At 40.0% G+C, this 27,965-nt stretch overlaps 1 protein-coding gene across 3 annotated transcripts in view; it reads left to right on the plus strand.

The window, feature by feature from the left end:
* Positions 1 to 27,965, plus strand: part of adgrf1 (adhesion G protein-coupled receptor F1) — a 182,356-nt gene that overhangs the window by 121,179 nt on the left and 33,212 nt on the right. For all 3 annotated transcript variants that reach the window (NM_001113826.1, XM_031901487.1, XM_031901486.1), the window contains 2 exon segments: positions 10,629 to 10,751; positions 16,765 to 16,828. In NM_001113826.1, the coding sequence (NP_001107298.1) occupies positions 10,650 to 10,751; positions 16,765 to 16,828 (166 nt within the window). In that variant the 5' untranslated portion in view covers positions 10,629 to 10,649.

The raw sequence follows: 27,965 nt of genomic DNA on the forward strand, positions 1-27,965 counted from the left end.
CAATTTAATAAAAAAAACTTATCTAACTGATTATCAAATGAAAACTCTATTGAAGTCTATGGCAAGCTTCAACTCGAGGAGAAAGAACTTTTCTCCTAGTTCAGTTACAGTTTTTTCCCATAGACTTTTTCATGTGATAAACAGTGTTTTTTTTATTGAATTGCACTTGGCTCCACAGGAACATCTGGACTTAAATATGGGGTTAAGCTTTTCATCAAGCTGGATCTAACCCATGGTGCAATCTGAATGGCCAAATGACCAGAATTCCTTGAACAGGGTCTTTGAATGATTGTTTTGCCCATCTAGTTCCATTGTATGAGAGTTTATTAGGCTAAAAGTTGGGTAATGGTTATCGACTGATGGAAGTGGAAGTAGTCCATTGGACCATGGTGAGCAGTCTGATCTCAATCCGCACATAGGACATTTCTTTCCTACACCAATACATATAAGCAGGAGAGGCCATACACTGTCTTCTTAGGTATTAATTGCAGGCACAGCACAACCTGCAGCAAGTAGCAAACTTTTAATCCATTTGCTGGCCGGGGAACTGAAAGCTAGATAGTCACATGGTTGATGACCCTTTTCCATTTACAATTCAAGAGCCAACTGGTTTGATTGAGTCTCAGCTGCCTCTTCCATGTAGACGTGACACATTACAATTCAGTCATAACCAGAACATGACACAACATTACCATTATGGTACTTACTCTATACAAATATTACTGTTAAGACTAGATACTTGATTCAATGTAATAACCCACACCCAGAAACAGTTGTACCACTTTATTCAGTAAGTTTTTTTTAATGGAAACAACTTGATCTAATGCCACGTGACAGATTTTGTCTGGTAGGGCATAGAGTGGAAGGAAGCCCATTCCCAATAGGGCCATGCAAGGCTGCCAACTGGCTCCATTTCTTGTCATGACTGGCCATAGCCACTAGATGCTTTACAGTGTTCCATAGGCAATAAGTCACTATGTTTCACGTACAGACTGTCTTGCTACAGATTGTAAGAAGGATCTCAGTGGTAGCCTGGGATAGATGGGGTAAGGCCTTGTCTTGGGACATTAGTCCAATGGGTGCCAAACTATTTCTGTTCAAGTTTTCCCTCAAGGTTCAGCCTTTGGTCAGGGTCCCCTTAGCTCATAACACAGTTACAGATTATGGAGGCAACGAATCCCGGATTCGGCTCGGGATTCGGGCCAAATCCAGCCTTTTCTTGATTGATTTGGTTTCGGCCAAATCCACGGTCCTGGCCAAACCGAATCTGAATCCTAATTAGCACTCAGAAAGGGTTAAATGGTTGGGGGAAAATTTTTTTGCCGCGTGCGTAGACTTTTAACCCTTCCTGATCCTAATAACATATGCTTATTTGGATTCGGTTCAGGATTCGGCAGAATCCATTAGGGTGGGTTCGGGGGTTCGGCCGAACCCAAAAAAGTGGGTTCGGTGCATCTCTATTACAGATATAGCAAAATATCAGTGTATCAGTCATTCACCCACAGCAAACATGCGTTTGCCCCCAAACCTCAACCCAACTGACCTTTAAGCTGGACTTTCAGCATTTCATACTGGAAGCAGAGGCTCAATCTGAATATCTAGAAATCAGGCACTTGCCCAAGTGAAGAGTAGGGGTAATAACTGAGGCAGGGTCAGACTGGGCCGTCGGGACCTGACCCTTGCCGGCGCCCCCCCGGCTGACTGTTCCTCCCCTGACGCGTAAAATGTATGTGCACTCGGGGAGGACGTCGGGTGGGGGACCCTGCGGGGGGTTAGGGGATGTGGCTGACTGTAGCCCCGGTGGGCCCTGCAACCCCTAGTCTGACCCTGAACTGAGGTTGCTGTTGATGTTTCTCCAAAAGAACATTTCTACTAACAGGCAACCTTAATAAGGATTGGCTAGAACATTCTGAATTGAATTGGCTTAAAGCGACTAAAGCAGATGAAGCTGATGGCAGTTTCCCAGAATTCCAATTACACCAATGCAGGTCGGCTATGAAGGCCTCGGCGCAACTGCTGAGGTCCAAAAGCGTAAACAGCATTGTAAGTGCTAAGAACTTTATTGGGGGGACTTTGGGTGCTTATAGGGTGCAGGCAGAGTGAAATAACAGTAAAGGAACATTCTTTCTTAATTTGGGTCCCTCTCAAAACAGGTTAAACAAGATAAAAAAGCAATATAAAGTGACCTATTTTTGTAGTACTTTACTACAACTATTTCATTTCTCAGCCCCCACACCCAGAAACGATCCAGTTCCACTGTGAAATCAGCTCTGTGAAATGAGAGCTCAGTTTCGCTCCTGGGACTCTGCCTATGTCCCACAGCCCCAGGTTTGTGTGTCCGGCCCCTGTCGCCTATATTTATACATCCTGTGCTTCCTCTCACTGCTAATGTCATTATTGCATGTGTGAAACCCTATTCTGCTCCCTTTCTTCTGCCTCCTTATATAATATCTGCAGAATGAACTCTCTGACACTTAGAAAATTCCTTTTCTCCACATGTGATATGCTTTGGGGAGTGAGGATTCCCATAGGTCAGGGGTAGGGAACCTATGGCTCGGGAGCCAGATGTGGCTCTTTTGATGGCTGCATCTGGCTCGCTGCCAAATCTTAAGTAATAAAAAAAATAACGGGGGTCGTGGCCTGCGCTCGGCGGATAGAAGACGTGTTCTAAGCCTTAGAACACGTCTTCTATTCGCCAGTCGCAGGCCACGCCCTCCTCTGCATCGCATACGCATCCGGCATCCTTGGGACCACCCTCCTTGCCCGCAGCATCTGTGGCCAAACATATTGTATGGCTCTCACGGAATTACATTTTAAAATATGTGGTGTTTATGGCTCCCTCAGCCAAAAAGGTTCCGACCCCTGCCATAGGTGTTAGTGCCCAGTGCTGCTGCTGAGCTGCTCCCTGCACTAACACCCTGTAGGAAAGGATTGTGTTCAGCTAATGAATTGACACGGCCACCAGATTTGATAAATGTGTGAATTTGTTAAATCTTTCCATGGGGCACATTGGTAGCTTTCTCACATAGGATATCATACTTGCAGCGAATCTCATTCACCCCAAAGGAAAGGCATTTTTGGTGCCTTTTTGCCCATTGGGAAAACAATTTCTCATGAGTTTTTGGGACAATTAAAAAAGTCAGAGCTTCGGCTACTTTTTTCCATGCTGACTTTTTCAGTTAGGATTTTTTTGTAAATGTCAAAATGAGTTTAGTCAAATTTTTTAAAATAGATTTTAGCAAACCTGCCCCATAGTGTCACTGCTTCCAACAAAGACAGAAATGATTTTTTCTGGTTCTTAGTAGTTTAGCTGTTAGTTTCCAGGCTGCCATGTTTCTCTGATGATGATACAAGGCCCCGCAAGCAGGCAGATTATTTAGTCAATGCGGCGGGGGGGCATTGTATCATTGTATCCATCAAACACAGACTTCCATATAGTGTATCATGGAACAAGGACTGCTTGAGGTGAGTGTGCCAACTGAGGGCAGCAGCTTTGGCCTTTTATTGTGTCTGGATACTTTTGGCCTTATAGCTATTCCTACAGAGTAAAACAATGGTACAGGTATCGGACCCCTTATCTGGAAACCCATTATCCAAATTACGGAAAGGCCATCTCCCATAGACTCCATTTTAATCAAATAATTTACATTTTTAAAAATGGTTTCCTTTTTCTCTGTAATAAAAAAAAAACCAGTAGCTTGTACTTAATTCCAACTAAGATATAATTACCCCTTATTGGGGCAGAACAGCCCTATTGGGTTTATTTCATGGTTAAATGATTCCCTTTTCTCTGTAATAATAAAACAGTACCTGTACTTGATCCCAACTAAGATATAATTACCCCTTATTGGGGGCAGAACAGCTCTATTGGGTTTATGTAATGGTTAAATGATTCCCTTTTCTCTGTAATAATAAAACAGTACCTGTACTTGATCCCAACTAAGATATAATTACCCCTTATTGGGGGCAGAACAGCCCTATTGGGTTTATTTAATGGTTAAATGATTCCCTTTTCTCTGTAATAATAAAACAGTACCTGTACTTGATCCCAACTAAGATATAATTACCCCTTATTGGGGGCAGAACAGCCCTATTGGGTTTATTTCATGGTTAAATGATTCCCTTTTCTCTGTAATAATAAAACAGTACCTGTACTTGATCCCAACTAAGATATAATTACCCCTTATTGGGGGCAGAACAGCCCTATTGGGTTTATTTAATGGTTAAATGATTCCCTTTTCTCTGTAATAATAAAACAGTACCTGTACTTGATCCCAACTAAGATATAATTACCCCTTATTGGGGGCAGAACAGTCCTAATTTAGTTTAATTACTGTTTAAATCATTTTATTAGCAGACTTACGGTAGGAGATCCGAATTACAGAAAGACCCCTTATCCGGAAAACCCCAGGTCCCAAGCATTCTGGATAACGGGTCCCATACCTGTACTTTTTTAGCATTGTTGCCATTTTATAATGGAACTGCTGGGTGAAATAAAGCAAGAACTTTGCTCTGGATTCTTCATAGTTGCTGGAGTCTATGGGCAGAGAGAGCCCTGTTTCCTCTGGCTTTGCGGTTGCTCCTATGAAGATACACAATATTTGGATAAATATGCCTCCCTGGAGGTACAAACATTGCCAACTCTACTAACATTTCTACAAAAAGAGTGACTTTAAACCTTATTTTTGAATGGGCTATATCTGACCTTCCAAATTCTTGACACGAGGAAGGATGCGGTGATGGCTTTGCACACAATGAGAAGTATCTTTGCTCCTTCCTGTTTGCACAGCGAGACTATGCCAAGAATCTCTGCAAGAGCTTTACAGTTCTTTCATGTCCTGACTACAGTGCCCCTGGGTACTTAAACGTTGGCAGGAAGTGCAGCTATGTGGATGGGCCCCGGTGTTTTGCTTTTTTTGAGCAGGTGGGAATTAATTCTTCGTTTCTTCCTGGTGACTTTGTTTTTGCCCCAGGTTGCAACATTAATTGTAAAAGTATTTTGTACGTGCAATAGACATTAATAACAACCGCTTTGACTTGTCACGTCCCCCCCGGCCTTCTCTAGCAGTGGCTCTGTGTGTATGTGGAAGTGGAGCCAACATTTATTTCAACAGAACTTTCAGAACCGGGGAAAGAAACTGAAAAAAAGGAGAGCTCTGCAGTCCAAGCCTTTAGGCATGTGGCTCTTGTATATACACATAGCACAACAGCAATACAATACATGCTAATGGATCTGGATATGTTCTTTGTCCAATTATAAGATTAATCATGTAGGAAAAGTCATACATTCAGAACCATATGATCCATTGTGCAGATGAACTGATTCAATCTTCGTATTCTCCTACAAGACAATGAACCAGACCAGCTACACAAGTACAAGATTATTATGAAATGCCTAAACTGGATTTAGTATTCAATGCTAACAAAGAACATGAATACTTACTTGCCATGTTCTGGTTTTACATATTTGCATTCTTAATCTGCTTTATCCCAAGTCCATAAAAGCTTCAGTAAAGCAAACATTCATATTTATCCAGGCATCTTAATATGAATACCAATTAATTCACTGTTTGCTGGGCCCAATGTTATTCTTATGCAATAGGATTATAAAGATTCCCAGTGCTTTGCACAGAAGCCAACTTCGTTATGCTGACCAGTTGCAGTATGGAACTCCCACAGAAGCCAGTATTGCATTTAGAATTCATTTTTCGATCATGTAATTTACAAATAATCTCTAAGACAAATATTGGCTGCTGTGTTCATCATAATTGTGGTTGGCTTAATCATAAACATGAATTCTTGTTTGCCTAGAAAGTGCATTTGACTAGTAAGGAATGTGCCAGTTGAGTGTTCTTAACTTAGGGACTCAGTAACGTCCCTAGGGGTAATTTATAAATGTGAATAAACTGGTACTGCTGGCACTTGCATTGAAAGATACAGTAAGATAATGATGGCAATTCTATGGCCCCAGTTGGACATCATTGTAATACAGAGTAGATGTCTTCCCACTTCTTCCTATAAAGGCTGACCAGTCTTTGTCCAACACACGTATCATTCATTTCAGTGGAAAAAAGGGAATGGCTTCCTGTACTAGATGTTTTGAATAAGCTTGCTCCATCTATCACTTTAAAATGTATGTTTAGATCTCATTGAACCTGACCAGCTGCCCGTGTTGCACATTGGAAGCAAAAGATGGAGGCAAACTATTAGAATTTGGTGTAATTAATCATTGGACATAGCTTTTGCATGTGATAAGTCAATGGGTGTAGGACACTGCTAGTAAATGAAGGTGCCTCCCTAGGCCCCAAGATTTTCAGAGACTGTTGTATTTAAGAATTCCATAGGGTGATATAGTGCCTGTTAGATGTCATGTCCCAATTTGTCAAAGTGTCAGTTTGTTTAGCCAATTAGGAGTGGAGTTTACCTGAGAGTTGGCTGTGTTAGTTGTAGATCAGAGTAATAATTATATAGAACTGAGCACATTACACTGGATCAGGAATGCATCTTAGCAGTATAATGATATAGTAGGTAATCTTCTATGTATATAATAATTATAATTCATTATGTAAGGGACTTTTGTGTGAGTTTGCATAGACATGTTGTAGAAATTACCGTGACATTGTGTCTGTGTGTGCAGAGCAGACGTTGTTCATGCCAAATATCATTTCCCTAGAGGATTGCCTCCTGGGGTTCCTAGCAAACATGGCTCACAACAGATATCAGCGTATCCTTTAGAAACTGTTCTTTACACTAGGATACCAATCATATTTTCCATTAGAGCACTGAAAAAGAATGATGAATAAACTAACTTCCTGGAGCAGAGACTGTTTGGACAAGTTCATGAGAATGCAGGGCCAATGGGCAGCTGATCATATAACACCTCCAATGTCAGAACCTGGCAAAAATATCTCAACAAACCCATGATACGTCAACCAAAATCCTTGTTAAGATGGTCCATATGCCCCAGATGCCTAATTCTTTTCCCTGTCCTTACTCCTCTACTTTTTACCTCTTACTATGTCTCTTATGCTGATTTCCTCGTTGTTCTTATTGCCAACAAGCAAAGCAATTTACGAACAGTATATCTTTAGAGGCCACTGTTACTATCTAAAAACTATAGAAAAAATCTCGAAAAAGTCACTTAAAAGTATAACAAATTTATTGAAATCAATTGAAAACCCCCTACAAACATAGCCTAACTCGTTTCATGCTTACCCAGCACTTAATCATAGGCTCACTGTTACTAGCTACTATATAGTAGATTCTATACTATCTACTATACTATTACTTAGATTTCTACAGACCCGGAAACTATGGAGTTTTTACTGTTCTGAGATGTTATAAATAAGCTGTGCATTGCTAAGATTGTTAACATACGCTTTTTTGGTGACTCTTCTCCCGAGGTGCCCACCCTAGGGCCAAATGAATTACAATGACAGGTATGGGGCCACATTAATCCGATGCAGTCACCTATCGGACTAAGAAATCAAACCTGCCTGATCAGCACCTAAATGATTTTCAGCCAGATATTGGGGGGCCCATTGGGGGGCCCCATACATGTGCAGATAAGCCACCAAATCGGTCTAAAAGAGCTTTAGACCCACATGAAATCCCACAATGTACATATATTTATATGTATTCAAAATAAAGTTAATACTATGGTTTTTACACCAATCAATGCAGTTGCTTAAATGCTTTGCAAAGGGTCAGTGTAAAACCTGCTAAATATTTCTCAGCCTTGGCTCCATTCCCACAGAACCTTCCTGTATGGAGGTGATACTCAATGCACCGGCTACATGTATCCATTAATCCACTGGGTGCTGCCAGACTAGGCATTCCGAGCACAGCAACACCCTATATATTACTCTTGTGTTTAGGTTGATATGATGTTTGGGATTCCTGGCTACATGTGAGGTCGGTATATAGACTTGTCACCTAATATACCATGTTCTGCTGGTGCTAGAGGCAAAGAATGTTCCCCATCAGCAAAGCCTCTCCCTGCATAAGAAAAACATCTCTACTGGGTTTATCATCATAGGCGGAGGGTAAAACATTTTCTAACATCATTCACTTCTAGTATCTCAGGGCCATTTCCATGTATATACTCCAGAATCATAGCAGGATAAATGCAGTGGCAATTTTATATATATATACTGTGTATATATATATATATATATAATAACCCCAAAGCACTTGACAAGAGAAACATAGTGCCCCCCAATATATTGTATAAATACAGCATCTGTTCATATATAGTTACCCCAGAACACATGGTAGAACAAATGCTGTGCTGTATTCATGTATGATAGCCCCATCGTGTTAGTTGTAGGGAAATTGATGTTGGTTGGGGAGGCTTATGCACCCCGAGCCTTCCTGAAAATACACCCATGGGATTTCTTTACCTTGGGTAAAGAATATAAAAATAACAAATAACAGAGGAGATATTAAGGAGGTTATAGAATCAAAAGCCCAACATGTTCATAGCAATCAGTCAGAGGGTAGAATTTTTACAAATAAAAAGGGAATTGGTTGCTATGGGTTACAAGACCTGGTGCGAGGCTTTTGACATTTTTACCCATGAGTTTATTGTCTGTTCATTCACTGCCAAAGCAAGGATCCATCAGTGAGAGATCACGATTGTAGTCCAGCTACCAAAACAATGGAGTTTCCTTCAACATAAGTATCTGTGCTGCATGTAAAAGGCTATTTACAACTATATTTTACATAAGCTATAAATAGGCCCGATACGTTAAAAAAGTGGTATTATGGAAAACAATCTAGACCTATTATCAGTATTATAATTTAGGATTATGAGTCTATTATTAGTCTTATTGTGTCCCAGGAATCTGTATGGGAAAGAGATATTGAGCTTTACTGGCCACGTCAGTGGTATCCATGTCTCAATGGGGATTACGTAAAGGGAAATTCACTATAAAAAGGGTTAAACTGGGTGTGAGAATCTGATTAAAAATCTTTCCATGCCCTACGATTGTGCTAAAGGATGCATTAGGCAGGCTCAAGTGTCCAATGAAACTGATCCTCCATTACGTGGCTCTTTACAGTCCAACAAAGGACAAAAACTATAGATTCCCATAATAGAAACAGATCTCATTTCCCATATGAGCCCTGTACATCTCACATTGGATGAAGGCAAATAATACAAATTACTCATACTTCATGAATTGCATCATTTTTTATAAATGTTGATTGAACTCGGTAGTTGTGCCGCACTACTTGCGGTTACCAGCCAAAGCAGACATATAATGGGATGTTCTTATAATAACAATTACAATCTGTCTACATATTCAACAGAGCTACTATCTCATATTATCTTACTTTCCTTATTGGTATAAAGTGTTGTGTAACTATTTCTATAGAAGCTTTCTGATGTGCATAACACCATTGGCTTGTATGATCTTTATTTTGAAACTTTTTGTGAAGTTCTTCAAGCCAATTAGTGAGGGCTCTGTTCTATTAGAGTGAGGATTCTGCCCCAGTCTCCCCAAAAACAGGTCAAGTATTATATATTCATAAAATAATTATAAGTTCTCCATTGGAAAGACTTGAATTAATACCTTGCCCAACAAAATCTTCACATTTCACCCCTGGGCTCTGCTATTTCAGGGAGATATTATGTACAAAATTTATAACCGCCCCAGGGGCTCCACACCCCCCAAGGTGCCCCTGCAAGCCGTGTCTTCTGCAGTGGCCCCCACCATGCCCCCCTAACCCAGGGGCCCAACGTCCTCCCCTAAGCGCAGGTAAGTGAAATGCGTCAGGGGAGGACATCAGTGGCCAGGGGAAGCGGCAACAGGGATCAGGTCTGGGCCACTGGGGCCCACCAGGGCCGGGGCCAACCAGGTTTTTTCCCAGTGTCCCAGTCTGACCCTGTTTGAAGGACATTCTCTCCCAATACTAGCAGAAATACTTTTAAGACATTTGGACAAATTGCAATATTAGACTCTTTAGGCCAGATTCAAATTAGTAAGAAAAAGGTCCATCGTGAAACTCAAGGACAGATTTAATTTCAATTCAGTTCCGAAAAACTTCCCTTACGGTTTATCACATAAAACTCAAAGTCTATGGGAAAAAAACTGGAACCAAACTAAGAGAAAAGTCTTTTTCTTAATGAACTGAATCTTTTCTATGAGTTTTTATGTGATAAACTAAATTCACTGAATTAATGAATGTCCTCAACTTTAGGAGAGTAATTTGCCATGCTTGTGATTGAGATGGTTATTCTTTGACTTCTATCCAGTTGGAGATCTAATAGAAGGATGCTAACAGAATCTATATCATTGGATATCATTTTTAGTAAGTCTGAAGACACACGGAGCTACTAGTAGCAGCTACTGAAATAGACAATGCTGATCATTTACTGATAATTGTCTCTACATGTGTTTTAGCAGAGGCAATTCCCAGTATTGTCTATGGCAGGGGATTTTCTGGCGTTTAGTATGCATGAAAAAGCAGCTGCTACTATGTAGCTCTGTGTGTCTTCACCCTTAAAAGTTATGATATTTCTTTGTAATAAAGTGACCTCATCTCTAATATTTACTGTAAATCCAAACTATTTCCGGGTCACCGAGTGCATTTCCTTAAACATCTTTTTTACTTTTTTCTTCCAGTTTTCAAGAAGAAGGCAAAACATGGACCGAAGGTGGATTTATTTCATATTTGCACTGTTTTCTAGTGTGCCGCTCTCACCAGCTTTTCCCAATCTGAAACTCTACTCAGTCCTGTCTCCTTTGGTGAGTAGGTTGTGAATGTTTCCAATTCCAGGCTACTATTATTATATATTAATATTTATTTATATTATATATATATGGAAGATACATGACAGTGTTGGGTTAAAGATTAAAACCTACTGTAAATGCAGGGGGTTGGATGAACCTGCTTTGAAGGGGAAATATCTAGTTATTATTAAGACTTTCTGGGAATTCAATATTAGGGCTCTTTTACTTAGGCCCCTGGCACAAGTACAGGTATGGGATCTCCCATGGACTCCATTTTAATCAAATAATTCAGAATTTTAAAACTGATTTCCTTTTTCTCTATAGTAATAAAACAGTACCTGTACTTGATCCCAACTAAGATATAATTACCCCTTATTGGGGCAGAACAGCCATATTGGGTTTATTTCATGGTTAAATGATTCCCTTTTCTCTGTAATAATAAAACAGTACCTGTACTTGATCCCAACTAAGATATAAATTATCCTTATTGGATGCAAAACAATCCTATTGGGTTTCATTAATAGTTTATTGATTTTTTAGTAGATCCAAATTACAGAAAGATCCCTTACCCGGAACACCCTTGGTCCCGAGCATTCCGGATAACAAGTCCTATACCAGTACAAGTTTCTTTTTAAAAAAAACCCTTGCATATAGGTTATGGTTGCACTTTTCACCTTGTGCTAGATATTTTAGCTGCAAAGCAGACCTTCCCTTACCACCTGCCATAGGGTGGATTGTGCCTATTTGTTGCACCCTGCCCTACATAGTAAATGACCCCTATTATCTGTGGCAAGACTACAAGAGGACTATGAAGGTTTTGCCTGTATAACCTGAAGCTCAATATAGGTGCTTATTGACCACAGCGTAAGTCATAGATACAATGGAGTGGGAAGAAAATACACCACCCTGATTGGTGGAGCTGTATGAATAACAATTAGGGCTTTTTTGTGGCATGCACGCAGAACAGGGAGGAGGTCAAGGAGAAACCTGCTCATTATGTTGATGAATGGTTACAAAGGAAAGCAGAAAAATAAAGGGCTAATTCCGACAGTACAAAAAGTGCTTGAAATAGCAAGGTGGAACAAAACACTTCTAGAAGTGACAAATTCCTTTAAAGTAACCATTTGCGTATTAAGCCTTTATGAAACATCTCGATTTGTGTCGGTCTGTTTCCCATAATAGGGGGGGAGAACAATCAACTCAATTCTAAAAGAAAGGCGCATTGTGACTGCATTATCCTGTGCTGCTTAGTAATCGTTACCTAACCTTGTTCTGAACGGAGGGGTTTGCTGCTCCCAGTTATGGAAAAAACTGATTTAATTCTACAAAAACACAATGGAATTGTCCCTTTCTCTACGCGGTACGAATACATCAAAAGTCTCGTTTCCATATATGGTCAAATAGAACGATGGAATAAAAAAATAGGGATTGTTTTCTTGTATTTTGACTAGATTTAAGCAAGCGTTTCATTTGATCTGAAGCCACGCTCTAATGATTGGGAATGTGGGTAACGGAATGGCCAAGGTTACACTCCTGTAGTAACTGAAAAAGAAACGTTAGGATAAACTCTGATCTTTATTTTTCCAAGAAGTCTTCCTTCTGCCCTGACGAGATGAACTGTAGACAATGAACTGATTGCTTTCCTTGGCGCTGCCATCATTGGATGGTTTACCAGGTCACCGCAAGTTTCTTCTGCCCTATTTTTTGATTGCCTTACTTTGCTGGAATGCTGTAACTAATATTAATAATGACAGAGGTCATTCACAGGGTTGGACTGGGGCATTGCAGACTCACTGCCACTTCAAGGGCCCTCAAGCTGATGTTCACCCCCAGCCTGGGTGCATGCCGAGCACCTACTTCCTCCATTATTAAAGCTGGGGGCCCAATCGGTCTTCTCCCGGTGTCCCACTGGCCCAGTCCAACCCTACAAAGTCCCTTGATGGAAGTGCAAGATCATTATGGGACACATGAGCGCACCCCTTAGTAGTCATGCAGAGGGCACTTCTGTCTCGGGTCTGATTGTGCTCTGCATCTTGAGCTGGATAAAAACATCTAATGCAAGGAGCAAAGATCTGCACCAGCACTGGTCAGGTATGAAGTACAGGGCCCCATTGTGGCCTACATCCATCACTGCTCCCTAACCGGCACTTTTGAATGATACACAATATAGGGGATGGTTAGGGGGGCAGGAGAGGGGATGCCTATGTGCCACCCCCAGCCCTCATCAATAAAGCCCTGCTGAATAAACCCTGCCCGGCATGTCTTAAGTAGTTCAAATGTCTCTATTGGTGAGGCTCAGGCTTTAGAAAGCAAAAGTGTAGATTTTGCAAAACCTGTGCCCCATTCAACTTGAGGTGAAGTTGCCTTGGAATGAATTGAAAACCAAAATCCAGATGCAACATAAACAAGCCCGGGGTCAAAACCTCCTGCCCAGTTTCCCTAATTATGAAAAGTGAGCAGGACTCTAACATTGACGCGCCGATCGCCACATCATAGCCCCGCCCCTGTGACAGCACAGCACCACCTCCTCCCTGCCCGCAATGTCACAGCCCTGCCTCCTCCCCTCCCCCTGCCTGGCATTCATAGCCAGCAGAGGTGGCAACCCTATGGATATGTGTGATGGGGAAAATCATTGTACTGAATAGAGGCCCTCCACAATTATGTATAAATTAAGTTTAGGACAATATATTCTACCAATATGTCATAAATGGGTAATGCATAAATGGCACTAAGTTCGCTCAGGAGCAGTAACCCATAGCAACCAACCCTATCTATAGAATACATTTACAGTTACAGGGATGTGGGCAAACATTGTAGCCAATAGCAACCATCAGTTTTCTAATGCAGTTAGAATTCTATAATATAATCACTTAGGCAAATAGAAGGTCTAACTAAACTAAGTAGTAGTTTATATTTCAGTATAGGATGTTGTTTGCTTTTTGCCTGTTCTTCAGATATAAATAGTAGAAAGTCAGCCTTCTACTAATGAGCTGTAATAGACGTGGGAGTGCGGTTATTAAGTTACACGCCTCAATGTACTAAATATATTGTATCATTTTCTGAAAAAAGGAAAGGGATCATTATTTCAATGCACTCATTTGACAGTTAACTAAGGCATTTACACACAGTTGCCCCTAATTCAGGGCATATCAACAAAGTCATTTTCTGTTAATCCTACCCCCATATAAAAAGGATTATTCTTTCAAATCCTCCCTATCATTTCTACATAAATGTTATCTCAAGGCTAATTTATTTCTTCTTATATTCTCACAGACTCAGAATTTTGCCTTTTTGGCTGTTTTCTTTCATTCCATTGCATTTTTGATAAATTCACTCATTGCTTAATCTTTGACCCCCCCTTATAATACACTGTGTATCCGTTCTGGCCAAAAGCGCAATCAGCCAACAGTAATAATGAGCAGTGATGATGTTATCCCTTGTCTGCATAAACCCCAAGGGGCTATTCTTTATATCTAGCTAATTAGGACACTGAACTTTCCTGGAAGGCAAGAACTTCATTGGGGCATAAGAAGCATTTTTAAGTGGATACTGCTTTAAACCTCAGCTTTTGGCTGCCCATTGTATGCGGTCAATAATTTCTCAATAACACTTTGGAAAATGACACTTCAAAGGATTCTCTTTATCTTTATAGCAGGACTTAGACATGAACAGAGCCTGTCCAACTGGGTCGACATGGTTTACAGTCCTGATATAAATAGGTAGTCTTTGAATTACAGGTATGGGATACCTTATTTAGAACCCATTATCCAGAAAGGCCACCCCCGATAGACACCATTATAAGCAAATAATTCAAATTTTTAAAAATGATTTCCTTTTTCCCTATATAAATAAGTGCAATTCTCAGTGTATGCTCCTCACTTCAGATACCTCGTGTCCCAGGTCAAATAAAATTCAATAAATAACTCCAAAGTGCCCTCTTCTGCTTTAGACTTAGCGATGAGGTCTTATGAGGAAAAGAAGAAAAAAAAAAAAAAAAAAATATAGTGTAATACTGTTATTACTTCACAAAGTGCACTCTCATGTGCTTTTTAACACCAGTGATGACTTTTACTTATATCACCCTTTTGTGCCCAGTTGTGATATCCCTTTCCGATTGCCAATCTACTTACAGACCCCCTTGGGTTTATATGGCATCCAATTGGTTCACTTGTAGCTCACGACTCTCTGCTTTCCCACCTCTTAATTTCAGGCAGTATTAGGAACCACTTCACATAGGTAAATTTCCAACTTTAGCAACTTTAGGTTAATTCCACGACCTTTCCGCTTCCCTTCCCCTTCTGTGCACTTACTGTGGGATAAATGCATACGCCATATGTGTAAAAACTTAAATACTTTAATATAAATAAAACTTCCCAATACACTCACAAACAGAGTATAGGATGCGCATGTCAGGAGTCACTGGTATGGATCAGGTGGCTGCTCCTTTTTCTTTCCCTGTTCCCGACCTGCAGTGTCGTTTCTGGGTTCAGCAGTCCTGCCCTGTATAGTGCTCCTCCTCTGCGTCCTCTCTCACCCTGTAATAATAAAACAGTACCTGTACTTGATCCCAACTAAGATATAATTACCCCTTATTGGGGCAGAACAGCCCTATTGGGTTTATTTAATGGTTAAATGATTTCCTTTTTCTCTGTAATAATAAAACAGTACCTTGTACTTGATCCCAACTAAGATATAATTACCCCTTATTGGGGGCAGAACAGCCCTATTGGGTTTATTTCATGGTTAAATGATTCCCTATTCTCTGTAATAATAAAACAGTACCTGTACTTGATCCCAACTAAGATATAATTACCCCTTATTGGGGGCAGAACAGCCCTATTGGGTTTATTTCATGGTTAAATGATTCCCTATTCTCTGTAATAATAAAACAGTACCTGTACTTGATCCCAACTAAGATATAATTACCCCTTATTGGGGGCAGAACAGCTCTATTGGGTTTATTTCATAGTTAAATGATTCCCTTTTCTGTGTAATAATAAAACAGTACCTGTACTTGATCCCAACTAAGATATAATTACCCCTTATTGGGGGCAGAACAGCCCTATTGGGTTTATTTCATGGTTAAATGATTCCCTTTTCTCTGTAATAATAAAACAGTACCTGTACTTGATCCCAACTAAGATATAATTACCCCTTATTGGGGGCAGAACAGCCCTATTGGGTTTATTTAATGTTTAAATGATTTTTAGCAGACTTAAGTTATAGAGATCCAAATTACGTAAAGATCCATTATCCAGAAAACCCCAGGTCCCAAGCATGCTGGATAACAGGTCCCATACCTGTACCATTATATAATGTCTTTGTTTTTTTATTGAAATAAGTTACTGACATAAAGTTACTGACATAAAGCAAAACCCTTTGGAATGAATACTTCCAACAGACAGTTTATATTGTATGAAGTGACCTATTAAAGAATCTCGCCAAACTGGAATATACTGTATATATCAGTAAATATTGCCCTTTTACACCTTTTCCCTTGAGCCGCCATTTTGTGATGGGCTGTGTGCTCCCTCAGAGATCACATGACCAGAAATAATGCAGCTCTGACTGTAACAGGAAGTAGTGTGGGAGCCAAAGGTGGAACTCTGTACTCTGTGGCCTATTATGTGGTACATACCGTATGTTTGAATGAACGCTGGTATTCCATTTACACCACAAAAATAAAAATGCTATTTTTTTTAATGTGGGTAATTATAGGGTGGGGTTAAAAAGTAGAACAATAAAGACTGATATCCCTTTTGATAACATCACTATGCTGGGCTACACCCATTTTCAGAGACATGTGATAATGAATGAAGATGTAAGGCCATTAACATAACTTTGCTCATTTAGCTCAGCCTTCTTGTTTGACTAATAGGAAGAGTTTTATATATATATTGCCTGGTAAACTCTCAGGTAACATTATTGCTCGCGTGTGCCTAGCAGGAGCTAGCTGGGAGTAAATGAACCCATGGCAATGTACATTCACCTTCTGTCTCTTTACATTTGGGTTATTTCTTCCCATCAGGGTTCCAGCGGCCATTATCTATCGGAAACTTTGGAAGGCATTTTTACCAGGAGGAAACGAGATGGTAAGAGAAAAGGATTTATATTGCCTATAAGCTCTTAATATACAATTATTTGGGTTTTATTTCTCTGCTTAGAATCTACAGTTGGAAATATTGTACAGGTATGGGATCCCTTATCCGGAAACCCATTATCCAGAAAGTTCCAAATTAAGAAAGGCCATCTCCCATAGACTTCATTATAAGCAAATAATTCTAATTTTTAAAAATGATTTTTAAAACAATCCTATTGGGTTTATTTAATGTTTAAATTATTTTTAGTAAACTTATGTTATGGAGATCCAAATTACAGAAAGATCCCTTATCCGGAAAACCCCAGGTCCCAAGCATTCTGGATAACAGGTCCCATACCTGTACTTGTTAATGAGACTACACAGTCTGGGCGACCAGCCGACATATTGGGCAGCTATACATATACAAAGGGATAGATTACCTTTGACTTAACTTTTAGAATGATTTAGAACAGGGGTGGGCAAACTACGGCCCGCGGGCCACATCCGGCCCTTTGGCCTTTTTAATCCGGCCCGCCGACGATGCCAAGTCTCATCACGAAGAGACGAAGGGGGCGTAACGCTGGCCCTGCCCGCCCTTGCCCGGTCCGGCCCGGGGGTAAGTAAATGTGGCCCGTGAGCCAAAAAGTTTGCCCACCCCTGATTTAGAAAGTAATATTCTAAGACAATTTGCAGTTGGTCTTCATTTTGTATTATTCATGGTTTTCTATTTATTTCTCTCCAGTTTGGAATTTCAGCCGTTATCTGGTTGTTAGGGTTCAAATTTCCTTAGCAACCAGGGACTGGTTTGAATGATTGACTGATATATTTATAGGAGAGGCCTGAATAGAAAGATAAGTAATAAAAAATAACAATAACATTAACATTTTAGCCTCACAGAGCAATAGTTTTTTTGGCTGCCGGGGCCATTTGAAAGCTGGAAAGAGTCAGAAGAGAAGGGAAATGATTCAAAAATGATGAAAAAATAATGGTAACCAATTGCAAAGTTGCTAGGACTAGGGCAAGCTATCACATACTAAAAGATAACATAAAGGTGAACAAGTGGTCAAGTCGGCAATAAGAGTGCAAGGGAGGTAGTTACACAAGTGCTGGTGAAACTTATTACAATGTATATTATAATGAATATTACATGCCCTGGGCATTTGAGTCAGAAGCTCCCAATCCATGAATTGACATTTATTACCGTTTATAAGCAATTGGACCAGTCTGTAATATGTCTTACATGTATCGCTATACAGGGTTTAGCACTGAGACACATTGCATACCATAAATGCTATCCTATGTAAACAGCCTATTGGGTCTCCAAGTAGGACTGAAGGCTTGTTAGTGAGGAGCAGATAAGGGCAGATGAAGAGCAGATAGGTGCTGGGTGTGGAAGAGATTCCTTCTGTGGGAGGATTTATGTATTTAGGTGCTTTTTATTAGTGAATTATGTGGGGAGATTTTGGGCAGGAAAGCTCAGTAAACAAGAAGAGGTTAGGTAAGGCGAATGCTATAGAAAACCAACAGAAAAGAATGTCAGCGTAGCTGCAAATGGTGCTGGTTTTGTAGAAATGAATAAGGATTATGTGTGCTTGTTGTGCCTTGCTGCCACACTGGTAACTAAGCTGCCCTGGAAGATGACAGCTGTTTGATGCTGTGCAAACAGGGCATATGAGTTTATTTCCTGATAGAATTGTTTGAGTGTGATAGAGAGCCTCTGCCTTTCCTTTCAGCATCGGATTGAAATTGTTTGTATTGTTATGGTGAATCAAAGCATGTAGCTATAGGCATGGCTGTACCTTGGGCACCTCAGCCTGTTACTGGCCAATCAGGCACTTGTCTCTGTCGGGTGATAAGGGATTCACAAGAAATTCTAGTATTTTTGTTGCTGCAGTTTTTTCCTATATCTATCTTCTAACAATATATCTATCTATCAACAATCTATCTATCTGTCTGTCTATTAATGATCTATCTATCTATCTATCTATCTATTTTATCTATCTATTTATTAATGATCTACCTATTTATCCTCTATCTATCTATCTATCTAAACAATCTATCTGTCTATCTACCTACTTATCCTCTATCTATCTATCATCTATCTATCTATCTATCTATCTATCTATCTATCTATCTATCTATCTATCATCTATCTATTTATCTATCTATCTATCTATCCTCTATCTATCTATGTATCTATCTATCTACTTATACTCTGTCTGTCTATCTATCTTTTATCTATCTATCTATTAATGATCTACCTATTTATCATCTATCTATCTATCTATCTATCAATCTATCTATCAATGATCTATCTATATCGATCTATCTATCTAAACAATCTATCTACCTACTTATCCTCTATCTATTTATCTATCTATCATCTATTACTTGGGAACTGAATTTAGAAATTATATTATCAGCAGTAGCAACAGTATAAAAAACAACCCTATATCCTTTGGCATAAAAAATTATTTATATCTATCTTTCTATCTATTTATCTGTCATCTATCTGTTATTCTTACAATATTGTTCTTATTAAAATAGTCAGCACACTTAACAATTTTATTCAGAATTATATTATCTCAGTCAGCAGTATAAGGACAGATGCTAAACAAATGCAAGTTGTGTAACATGAAGATACCAGTGCAAGAAATTAAAAGTAAATGGTGGCCACAAGAATGATACTGATTTGGGCCCATACACACAGGGTCTATAGGAATTCATGGTTAGAGCTTGTATTTCAATAGTGGCTGCTGTTGTAATATAAAATCCATGAATCTGTATTGGATTTAATAGAGAATAGGTTGTTTTAAATAAAGGTTTCTGATACTGATAGAATCTGGAATGTGCGCCCGTCCTACATGAGACACCTGTTTCATAAATAGCCTCTAGCAAAAATAACGGAACTAAATGGGAACTGGATATACAGGTATAGGACCCATTATCCAGAATGCTCGGGACCAAGGGTATTCCGGATAAGGGGTCTTTCCATAATTTGGATCTCAATACCTTAAGTCTACTAAAAAATTAATAAAACATGAATTAAACCCAATAGGATTGCTTTGCATCCAATAAGGATTATTTATATCTTAGTTGGGATCAATTACAAGGTTCTGTTTTAATTCTACATAAAAAAAGGAAATCAGTTTTAAAATTCTGAATTATTTGCTTATAATGGAGTCTATGGGAGACGGGCTTTCCGTAATTCGGAGCTTTCTGGATAACGGGTTTCCGGATAAGGGGTCCGATACCTGTATATATATATATAGTGTCCATAGCACAGATGAAGTCACACAGCTATAATAGTTTGTATTTAAGAACCTTCTGCCCTTGGAACAAAAACAACAGCGATGCTGGAAAACATTTTCCTTTGATTGCTAAGCACTTTTTATAAAAACATATTTTTTGCCTATTTGCTATTCTAGATAGATCATTTTAGATGAGATTTTGAGTTGAATACTAATTCACTCCCTCATATATTCTTGGGATTATTGATAATTGAGTTTTCCTATATCTGTAACCTTGTCATGAGCTAAGGAAGGCCCTGAGCAAGAGGAGGAAGGGGGCATAAACCATGTAACCACAACCACTGCTACACGGTATTCTATGAAAATAGACATTTTAAGAGCAAAACTGTGTTTTCTTCAATGGATTAAATCTAGGAGTTTGTATACAAATGAGGCAAGCATCTCCTTGTACATTGTACATTCTTTGTACATTGAGGCCTTCTGTAAATATATAGGGTCACAGCAGCACTCTGCAAGAATATACAGTATATACATACAGAAGTTTGCATTCCTTTCCTTTGACAAGAGATAATGTAAAAGCTTCTTGCTGCATTGCTGGAATGACTGTACAATAGTCAATAATAAGAATTCTGAACATACCTTGCATATCCCATCCTGTATTTAAATTTCTTTATACTCAACAAATTTTGATACAGAATCACCACAGAAACCAAACTAAATACCCGCAGGGTGGGACTGGGGGTGAAACCAAACCAAATACCCGCAGGATCAGGCTGGGGGGTGAAACCAAACCAATACCCGCAGGGTCAGGCTGGGGGGTGAAACTAAATCAAATACCCGCAGGGTCAGGCTGGGGGGTGAAACCAAACCAAATACCCGCAGGGTCAGGCTGGGGGGTGAAACTAAATCAAATACCCGCAGGGTCGGGCTGGGGGTGACTCACGCATCTGTATAAATATCACAAGGTTTGTTTGCTGATACACTCAGTGCTGCAATGTGATCTTACAAGACTGCCTGCCTGACCTTCAACTCCCGCATATAATGAACGTATTGGCTCTCCTGCATAAACCAACCTTATTGTTGTGCCAAATTATTGTGGTTGAAACATTCCCTCTTGACAGGCATTTCTACATTTTATTTTTTTTTCGTTGCCTTCCTTATGTAAAGCTGGTCTGTTCTTCCTGGTACCTTTTGTTTTGATGTCCTCTCCTAACAATGTTGCCTCTTTGTCCTCATGTTGACCTAAACTTCATTCCCTGTGCCATTTGCTAACATTTGATAACAAATAGTTGTTATCAAGGCCATAAATTATCCCTAATGGATATCCCAGTTGGGTGCACTAAATAGTTTTTATCAAGGGCAACAATGGCCCCTGGTGGATATCACAGTTGAGTTCACCAAACAGTTGTTATCAAGACCAAATGTGGCCCCTGATGGATAACAGTTGTTATCAAGGCTAAAAATGGTCCCTGGTGGATATCCCAGCTGGGTGCACCAAACAGTTGTTGTGAAGGCAAAAAATGATCCCTGATGGATATCCCAGTTGGGCGCACTAAATAGTTGTTATCAAGGCCAAAAATGATCCCTGATCTTTATCACAGTTGGATGATCCAGACAGTTGTTGTGAAGGACAAAAATGGTCCCTGATGGATATCCCAGTTGAGTGCACCAAACAGTTGTTATCAAAGCCAAATGTTGCCCCTAATGGATAACAGTTGTTATTGAGGCCAAAAATGGTCCCTGATGGATATCACAGTTGGGTGCTTCAGACAGTTGTTGTGAAGACCAAAAATGGTCCCTGATGGATATCCCAGTTGGGTGCTCCAAACAGTTGTTATCAAGGCCAAAAATGATCCATGGTGAATATCCCACTTGGTTGCACCAAAAAGTTGTTATCAAGGCCAAAAATGACCCCTGATGGATATCCCAGTTGGGTGCACCAAACAGTTGTTATCAAGGCCAAAAATGATTCCTGATGGATATCCCATTTGGGTGCTCCAAACAGTTGTTATCAAGGCCAAAAATGATCCATGGTGAATATCCCACTTGGTTGCACCAAAAAGTTGTTATCAAGGCCAAAAATGACCCCTGATGGATATCCCAGTTGGGTGCTCCAAACAGTTGATATCAAGGCCAAAAATGATCCCTCGTGGCTGTAAGATTCTTCTCCTAAAAGAAAATTACAAAGTAGATTCCAATGTAGCATGGCCGTATGTTTGTCTGTTCTTTCTACATTATTAAGTACAGCTTTACTGTTCTTGTTCTTTTCTACATATTGATGATTTCACTGAGCAGTTTATGGACACACCTTTTTGAAATGTCTTGGTCTGTTTGAATTTGGCTGAACTAGGCTATTTTGTTGAAGTCAAGTGGTAATGCCAGGGATTATGGAACTTTTGACTGGCTTGTATGAGCAATAAATTCTAGAAAATATCTACTGTTTATTTCTTGTGTACCGGAATGTTATGCGTGAGAATCGTCTCAGTTTATTGTGGCCACATTCTTTCGAAATATATGGTCTTTAGGGCTTGGAGACCACAAGCCTCAGGTTTTCTGCACAGTGCCCTGGGCCCTGGTGTTATTTTACTGTATAGTATAGGTTGTGGGTGCTGGGTTTGATTGGAAGGGTAGAACTTTTCAACCCAGTGTAACTATGTAACTCATTACTAGCCTATCACAATGCCTATCATCCACTGGTAGCCTACAATTTGTATATTTCTTATCTAAGCAGCTGTTGGTGTTTTTTCTCAAGTTGTGGTTTCAAGTTCACCTGCCTTCATGGGAGCATCCGCATTCTCCACCAGTTATGGTCCAACCAAAAGAATACTAATTTTTCTATCAGTTTTTTGATCTGCAACGCTTCTGATAATAATACCTAGTGAATTGCAAATAGAATGAGGCTCACTTCAAAAATGTATTTTTCTGGCTGATGAAACAGCAGCAAGTACACAATAGTTTATTTTTGTGCACGGTGGCAACGTAAATGTTTCACAATGGAACAGTCGCTCCTCTGCCCCGAGCATCAGCTGTTTGTTTAAGAGATTTTTCAAACAATCTCAAGCACCAAACATAGCAGTCTGATTCCTAGGAATGCTTAGCCCTGACAAAAGAATCGGTGGCTCTGTAACTACTGGTGTTTCTTTTAGCTAAGCTCTGTGACCTTTAGGTGCAATGAATAACATTAGCTTGTTACTAACTGACTTTAGACACATAGGCGGATTTTCCATAAGGCTAGGCTCCCCAAACCTGCTTGGCACATTAAAAAAAACGAAACAAAAAAAAAAACCTTACTCCGTTTCTGCACTGTCCTGGAAAGCTGTTCTTGCAAGCCCGTTTTGCTGTGCCCCGATTGGATCTTTCTTCTTGTGGATTCTCCAATCAGAGCACAGCTTTCTTGACAGACAGTAAAATTGACCAATCAGAGCACAGATGCACACAGGGATCGGGAGATTTTGCAAAAAGAATCTGCAGAAGAATCTGCAGCTGTAACTTTACCTAAGAACCAACTCTCAACTTTTGCTGCAGTTTTCATCACACAGGTACAGGTATCGGACCCCTTATCCGGAAACCCGTTATCCAGAAAGCTCCGAATTACGGAAAGTCTGTCTCCCATAGACTCCATTTTAATCAAATAATTCAGAATTTTAAAACTGTTTCCCTTTTTCTATGTAGAAATAAAACAGAACCTTGTAATTGATCCCAACTAAGATATAAATAATCCTTATTGGATGCAAAACAATCCTATTGGGTTTAATTAAAGTTTTATTGATTTTTTAGTGGACTTAAGGTATTAATATCCAAATTACGGAAAGACCCCTTATCCGGAATACCCTTGGTCCCCAGCATTCTGGATAATGGGTCCTATACCTGTACTATACAGTTCTAAAGAATCACTAGCTGACATTAAATAGTTTTTTGCCTGACCTGACATCTATAATAATTTATAATCTATCCCCTACCCTAACACATGGAGGGTAAGTTAACTCTTTCCCTCTGAAAAAGCTCATTGTGTGTTTGTATATTTGTTGTTGTTATTTGCACTTACTATTTTTTTTTTTTGTCATTGTTTTGTTCATTTATAGTTAGTTACAGTGGAGCCAATGCTGTGTATCCGTGCCAGTGTTATAGTGCCAGGGCCTGAATATCTGCCATCTGTACCCACTGCTCCTCATGGCATATAATGTGCTGGTTTTGTAAAAACGGGCTGCGTCTCACTGTATATAATGGGGAGTCAGTACCCACTGCCTTTCTTGCTATAAAACTAACATAAACACATATTTTTTGAATAATTTGCCTCTGTTCTGCCTCTTTCCAGATTTCAAATGGGGGCCAAGAAATATTGCTCTGTGAGGCTACAATTTTATTATTATTATAATTTTGTATTACTTATTTTTCCAAGTAGGCCCCTTAACTATTCATATTCCCATCTCTTGTTTAAACCACTACCTGGTTGCTAGGGTAAATAATACCCTAGCAACCAGATAGCTGCTGAAATACCAAATGGAGAGCTGCTGAACAAAAAGCTAAATAACTGAAAAACCATTAAAAATAAAAGTGAATTCGAATGCGAACTACCCCTTGAAGCTAACTGATCCCAAACACAAATGTTTGCAGATCCCCTCACAGAAGTGCACGTATGAATACTTTTACATCCTAAACATTTTAGGGTAAAAAAAAGCACCCCCCGCACTTTTGTACAGAGTCAGTGGGAACGGCAAGAGGTAGTTGGGAGGTTAATTTTTTACACCAGCAGCGAATCCACTAAGTATCACATTAGCTGTAGGTCAGTCTGTGTATGGGCCATCTTAGGCTCCCCAAACAAAAAAGTCACCCTCCGCCTATGTTTAGACAAATAGAAAATGCAGAAATAGTTCCAGCAAAAGATTAATTAAAAGTACCATAAAGTAATTCCTTACGTGCTGTATAGGTTCTGGTAACCCCCCCCCCCCACTTTGAGTATTGCTCTTTAAGGTGGTCATACACATCAAGATCCACTCGCTTGGCGAGGTCGCTAAGCGGGCAGATCTTCTTCCGTTATCCCCACCTACGGGTGGGCGATATTGGGGGAACTTAGGCTAATTCGGTAGGCTAATGGGCGCAGTCAGTTCGGGGACCACATCAACGAGCCGATGCGGTCCCTGATCCGACTAAATTTTTTAACCTGGCCAATTGATATCTGGCCGATTTCAGGTGCGTCGTTGGTGCCCCTGCACGGGCCGATAAGCAGCCAAATCGGTCTAAGGGACCCATATCGGCAGCTACAATCGGCCTGTGTATGGCCACCAGTACAGAGTGCTCCCATATCCCCACTTTGGGTATTTCTGTACTTTAGCAGAGCTTTTCTGCAGAAAGGATGGCCAAGCTGTAGTACCCCCACATCCGTCCCCTTAATGGTGGTCCTATGCTATGTGTTACCCTGGGCAATTACTCTCTTGCAAAGCTGTAAGTGGGAGAGGAAGGAATAAAGGTGGCCATACACAGGTTTAAGTTGCTGATTTGGGTCCTTAAGACCGACTTGGCAGCTTATCCGGGCAAAAATAAATTGGGCAGATGTCGATAAGATGGGCTTGGTTTTTCATCCAATCAGAGACCACATTGGCTCATAGATGCAGTCTGCGCTCCGACTTTTCCTACCTCCTTCAGCCCCTAGGGTCCAACGCTCCCATTAGTACGATATAGACCACCAAGGTGGGAATACTGGGGGAAAGATTTGCTTGTTTAGTGACCTTACCATGCATGGTCTCCTCTCTATACAGAAATATATAGAATATCAGGAGATGCTTAAACCCTTCACATATACAGCTTAGAGGAGGGAAGAGAGATGGGAAAAGAATGTGAATATTCAAATATTCTGTCACTTTGGGAAAGTGCTTACGGCTCAAGGGATGAAAACAGAAAGGGAGAGTAAAGAAAGGGCACTAAATAGAGTGGGCAGGCTTCCTGAAAAATGGGCGGGGACTGCTTCAAGTAACTCAGTCTTGCAAGGCGTAGATATAACCTAATTTTGAGGGCTTACAATAGAAATTAAGCATGGGAAGGCTAGATGAAAGGACTGACGACATGAAAGCATTCTTTATTGCGTCTTTAAAGCATGCACCTGTGCACAGGATATGACATAGATCTTAGTAAATTAGAACCCCTAGAAGTCATAGATTGCATCATGAAACTAATTTATCATGTAGACATTCAGGAGTCAAGAGGCTTTAGGGGGTAAGGGTGGGGTAATTAGTGCAGCTTTCTCCTCTCCGTACATAGAACTATGCCGAGACGGAATTTTTTGTGTACATAATACCTCATGGTCACATGCCTGACAGGCTATTTTTGGAAATGTTACCCTGCTTATACAGTAAATACGGTAATTTCCATTTCAGATACGTTCCATGATACAGGTTAGATACTGTCATTGTTGGGTGGAAATTGTGCAGTAATAGTACTTTTTTGTACTTTGTCTTTGCCTTATCGAGCTCGGTGGATTGAATAAACTGATTTCCACAAATTTCTGATATTTACTCAAAAGTCTGAACTCAAAAGGTCTGTGCGCACAAAAACCCAGCACAAAAATCCAAAATATTGAAGTTTTGAAGCAAAGAAGGTTCCACCAGGGAAGGGACCTCTGCCGTTGACTTCTACTTGATCTCTGCAAGTTTTTCCTGGCGAATTGTCGGATTAGTAAATGGTCCCCTTAGTATTAGTATTTGGGAAAATAACTAGACAATCGTTCCACTGGAATATCTTTTTGCGTTTTTGTGGTTATTCCAACTTTATGAGCAACTTTACCATTCGCTGAACCTTTTCTTCTTGTTAGGTTCAAGGGACAGCTTTATTTGCACAGCCTTTATTACATAGGAATCATATTGCATATGAACTCCTCCACTAATCCAATCACAATGGCACATTGTAACTCTTCAGAGAGGAGTCCATAAAGATTCTCATTCACACAGGTCGTGATATACAGTATCTAGTAGAATTAAGTCTAAAACAACTGGACTTTTCTGAGTTTTTCTTGAAAACGTTTCAGCACTCATCCGAGTGGCTTCTTCAGTTGAAATGACTGGTAGGGAATTCCCCGGCATATAAACCCTTGAGTCACAGACATCCAATCACAATGGTTCCATTGAACTTATTCAGTTAGGTGTTGGCTGAAACTGACAGGTGTAAGAAGGTATGATCCAGTCACAATGGTACCATGATTCTCATTGATGCAGGTGTTAATCTTCACTACCCTGGACAGCATAGACCCCATTACTTTTCATGTGCTTGGGGGTAGGGTCTTTAGGGTGCACCAGCTTTTGTCTGAGAGTGTTGCTGGGTTTGAAAAACACAGGAATGTGATGTTTGTTGAAAGTTTTTCTGATGTTCCAGCAACACATAGGATGACTTTGTTGCTTCACCTGCTGTGTTCCTCCGTTCTGTTTTTTGGTCTGGTCTGGTCTTTTTGCTGGTCTTTGATTAAGTTTTGATAAAGGCCCCGTCTGGGTACACACAAGCTTTTAGAGCTCCTTTTAGATGTATGTATTCCTTCTCTCTAGCCTCTTTAGAGAGGTGACAAGTGAAACTCACAGAGGTGTGAATGCTGTGGAGTTACTTTGATGGGGTTACCAAAGTATCATACCAGCCAGTTGAACTGAAGAAGCTGCTCGGATGAGTAGTGAAACGTCTTGATCAATGATTACCAAACAAGTCCAGTTACTTTAGATTTACTTATACTAGATACATATTATCTAATCTTTCCCTCTCATGTAGACTTCATTCCCTACCTCTGACATTGCCAAAATGGCCACTTTATTTCCTGTTCCTGTTCAATCTTACATTATTATTTCTCGATTAAAGTTCCACTGATAATTAGTGGTCAGATTTGTTATATTTCAACCAGTAACACTAACATTTTATACTATCAAA

This window comes from Xenopus tropicalis, chromosome 5, assembly GCF_000004195.4.
Source record: "Xenopus tropicalis strain Nigerian chromosome 5, UCB_Xtro_10.0, whole genome shotgun sequence".
Classification (NCBI taxonomy): domain Eukaryota; kingdom Metazoa; phylum Chordata; class Amphibia; order Anura; family Pipidae; genus Xenopus; species Xenopus tropicalis.